We start from the raw sequence: 4,197 nt of genomic DNA, 5'->3' as shown, positions 1-4,197 counted from the left end.
GATGCCCTGTTTGCGTAAAAAAGAAAGGGTTAAGGTATACAGTTTCATTTGCTTCTATAGCACTATACAAGAATAATGCAAAGAACCCAGGGAACTAATAATGGTAGTCACATATTAAGGAGGGTATTATGGGCCAGGGCAAATATGGATCAGGAGTGAGAAGGTGACTTTCCAGGAGGCAACTTTTTATACTTTGTAATTATCGACTCATGTTCATGTAGTACCCAGGCAAACTAATTAATCAATCTGTTAGAAAAAAGAAAAACCAAGGATAGTCTAAAAAATAAGGATAATAGAGGGGAGGTGGTAGATACAAATAATACCAGTAATAAAATATTACAAAGGTATAATAACCATAAATTTAAAAATCACTAATTAACAGTGAGATTATCAATAGCAATTAGCTAACAGATCTCTCTTAGATACACAAATCTCTTTACCAATTCTGCCTTAAAAATAAAACTTAAAGGGAAAAGACAAGTGGATTTTAAAGAAGAGGAGAAAAAATATGAATAGGAAAATTCTCTTTATTTACCTTATACCACTTCACCGAATCCAAAGCACAACTCTTCGGGAAGTTCAGATGACATGTGAGACTGTCGTCTCTTCCAACGTGTAATATTTGTTTGTATTCATCTGGTAAATTCATTTGATTATTTCTGGAAGTACCACACCAATATTTTTCAAACACAGTTAGGTTTACATGTATTTGGTGACACATGTTTGTATTACTGGAAGAAAATAACAGATTGGAACCTTGTAACTCAAAAATCACAAACCAAATGAGTCGATTCATCTTCAGGTATGTCTAAGTTATTTTCAAACCCTCTGCCTCAAACAAGACAACATGCATCTCACGAATCATTCATTACAAAAAGAAAAAAGTATTTTTTCTTTGCAGTGGAAACACAGGACAACACCTTAAACAAGTGATCAGAATGAACATCTCCAACGAGGGGCAAGGGACATCATGCTCCTCTGAGCACTGTCTGAAGTGCACACAAACCACTGAGGAGGAGGCTCAAACACAAAATAACAGACATAATATAAAATAATTGCCTTTACTCCTTCAAAATGTCAATGTCACAAAAAACAGATTGAGCAACTATTCCAGATAAAAAGAGATTAAAAATACATGACAGCCAAAGGCAATGCATGATCTTGGATCAGATCCTCTACTGAAAAGGAAAGAAAAAAAATTTATAAGGATGATCATGGAGATGACTAATAAAATTAGAATATGGATTGAGAATTAGATAAAAAAATATTATCTGATAGTTCAATTTCCTGAATGCGATTATACTGTGATTATGTAAGAGAATATTCTTGTTGATAGGAGATACACATTAAAATATTAAGGGATAAAATGACACAATGTATCCAACTCAAATGATTTGGAAAAAATGATTTAGAAAAAAATATTGTATGTAATGTTCATATATATGGAGAAAGAATAATAAGGTAAATGTGGCAAAATAGTAAATAATGGGGATTCTAGATAAAGGGTAGATGAGAGTTCTTTATCTTGCAAATTTTATGTAAATTTGAAATTATTTCAAAGTAAAAACATACAGTTTGCTATGTACCATATATGTATGTTAAAAATTTATGAAAATTCATGTTTATTTTCTCTCATGACATATATCTATGCCTACTTTCTATGGAAGATGATTTCCCCCATTTCACAGCTTCCCAATTTAAATATTTTAAATCCAGCCCAGATGTCCAGATGCATTTGTGTGACATATAGTCTCCAGCTCTAGTTAATTTGTAACCAAGAATAAAAAACAGGAGAGCAGACCTCCCTAAGACGTCAGCAGCTTGATCTATGTAGTGAGTGAAACTGTGGAAGGAGGCCGGGCAGATGAACTACCAGCCACTTCTGTTTGAATATCACTAAGTAATTTTGTTCCTTGAGTTGATTTGACATATGAAAATGAGGACTGTGGCATGAAGCAGTGGGACAGAGGCCATCCTGGGATAAATACCACAGAAACGAAACATGGGAGGAAGACTGAAACTGCATTTCCAGAGTTCCTACTTCAGGCTGGCATGACTTTTATTGTACAGAAAAGAAAACCAAAACTCAGAGAGGTAAAATAATTTGTTAAGCTTGTGTCCGTAAGGGAGAGTAACAAAACTGGGGCCCTGAGTAAAAATTGGGTCTACAGATGTGTTTTATTTAGGACACGCACAAAACACTTATTGAAAAGTTCTTCTCTCTCTGTCTCTCTTTGTCTCTCTCTCTCTCTCTCTCTCTCTCTCTCTCTGTCTCTCCTCCTCTCTCCGTCTTCCTCTTTCTCTCTCTCTGGAAAATGGACTTGAGCTGAATAGGCTGCCACCTTTGGTGAAGCATGTTTTCCTAATCATCGCAATCCCCACCAGGCTCAATTGTCTCCCACCAGACCTGTGTCACTCACTCATTCACATTACTTTCTAGCACAGGGCTTAGCATGGGGTCTGGAACATACTTGATGCTTAGTCACTGTTAAATTTCTATAGTAGATGCCTTATAAAAAGGTACTCAAAGGAGACTTATTGCTATCTGGATGTGCCTGCCACCTATCTCAAAACCTTTTGGCATTCCAAGAAAGAAGGCAGCAATGATATTGGAATAAAAAGGCTTTGTAAGCCGGTCTGGCTTGTGGCATCATATCAGTGGAAAAAGTCAGTTTCAATAACTGACTTACAAATCTGTTGTTTCAAAATGTTTTCATTGGAAACCGCCTTGTAATAATTATAAAACTATATTTTATTATTTTCATCGAATTTTCTATGCTTATTAAGAGTTTACTGAGAATTTTCCTAACAAAATTATATACATATAACTATATACTTGAGAGAAAGGGAGTGTGTTAGTTCTATTTTAAATGAGTAACTTACTTTATAATACATTGGTAAATCCCGGAGTCATTCCATGTCAGTGGGATAAACAAAATCCAGTTTTGCTCCTGGTGTATTCTAGACTGTATGTTTTTGGATACTGGAATTTTGCTAGGATATTTATACCATGTTACATATGCTCTCCCAGATGTATGTGGAGGGTATGTGCAATTAAAAGCAAAAGGCTGGTCTACTGAAGGTGTCTCATTTTGCATACTGATGTTCTTGCATTCATCTAGGAAAAGAAAGTGGAAAAATTATCATGAAAGATAAGTCTAGTGTTATTTATTTCTAGTTTTAACAAATGTCTCCATTTCGTAGCCAATTTTATTTCAGTGTTTCCTCAGTGTGAGAGTTTCCTAAAAATAGTCTGTTGATTTGAAAGCATAATTCAAAGTCCTTTGAATGTGTCCATTGGACAGAATTGGCCAGTTTCCTCCTCGCAAGTCATCTTCCCCTCCTGGAATGATTCTCTACTTCCTTTCCACTGTAAAACCTTTCATTCTATCGTCCTCCATCTGGGGAAATATTTCTTTTCTGAGCCCTTCCTGTCCTGGTTTCTTTTTGTTCTGTCACCCAGTAATTTCACCCTGTCTTGAATCAAAGGTATAAGCATCTCGTCCCAAAAAGGACTATTAAAAATTTGCTCACTTTAAAGTCCTTATCTACCAAACTGCTTAGTTTTTCTTGGAATAAATTTGTTCTGTTGATGGTTCCTTTGCTTTTACCCTGGGTCACAAAATGACCCTTGTCGTATAAAATAAACAGTATTACATCCTTTTGAGCATTTGAACTCAAATCTTGACTTGCAAATTTGCCTAATCGTCCCCCTCTCCAAAGTCATCTCAAAACTCAAAGGTGACATTTGGGGCTGAGCACAGGACACTTGGAAGTGAAAATCTCATTCCTTGGAATTCTGCATGGTCTGGTGGGAAGTGTAATCAGCAGGGCTTGAGGTCCCCCGCGAACCCTCAGGCTCAGGCTCGGAGCGGCAGGGAGGCGCGCGGACCTCTGAGACCCGAGGACAAACAGAACATACCTGCTCTGATAAAAATAGGAAGGGCGACGGACAGGCCGCACAGCAGCAGGGACACCATCCCCATATCCGGCTACAAGGAAAAGAGAAGATGGTGGGAGGGGAAGGGGCACAGCGCGGGTTTACGCTGCATCTGGACGTCAGGGACCCCAGGCCAGGCCACTGATCTTCCCTTTTTCCTAGGGAGTCCTCCACCTTTGGCCCCACATTTACCCAGACATGCCCCCAAGACTGCTCCCTCCCTTATCCCTCCCTACTCTCAGCGCCCGACCTCCAGG

At 38.0% G+C, this 4,197-nt stretch overlaps 1 protein-coding gene across 1 annotated transcript in view; it reads right to left on the bottom strand.

Annotated features, from left to right (window-relative positions):
- The window catches only part of IL1RL2 (interleukin 1 receptor like 2), a 44,168-nt gene extending 40,182 nt beyond the window's left edge, over nucleotides 1–3,986 (bottom strand). Inside the window, exons 1-3 of the mRNA XM_011370149.2 lie at nucleotides 3,923–3,986; nucleotides 2,884–3,118; nucleotides 536–731 (exon numbers count right to left, since the gene is read on the bottom strand). Coding sequence (XP_011368451.2) covers nucleotides 536–731; nucleotides 2,884–3,118; nucleotides 3,923–3,986 — 495 coding nt within the window. The remainder of the gene's footprint in view (nucleotides 1–535; nucleotides 732–2,883; nucleotides 3,119–3,922) is intronic.
- Nucleotides 3,987–4,197: the final 211 nt, after the last annotated feature.

Source organism: Pteropus vampyrus, unplaced genomic scaffold (genome assembly GCF_000151845.1).
Source record: "Pteropus vampyrus isolate Shadow unplaced genomic scaffold, Pvam_2.0 Scaffold160, whole genome shotgun sequence".
Taxonomy (NCBI): domain Eukaryota; kingdom Metazoa; phylum Chordata; class Mammalia; order Chiroptera; family Pteropodidae; genus Pteropus; species Pteropus vampyrus.
Note: the sequence above shows the minus strand (reverse complement) of the source record. Positions and strands in the feature narration are given on the sequence as shown.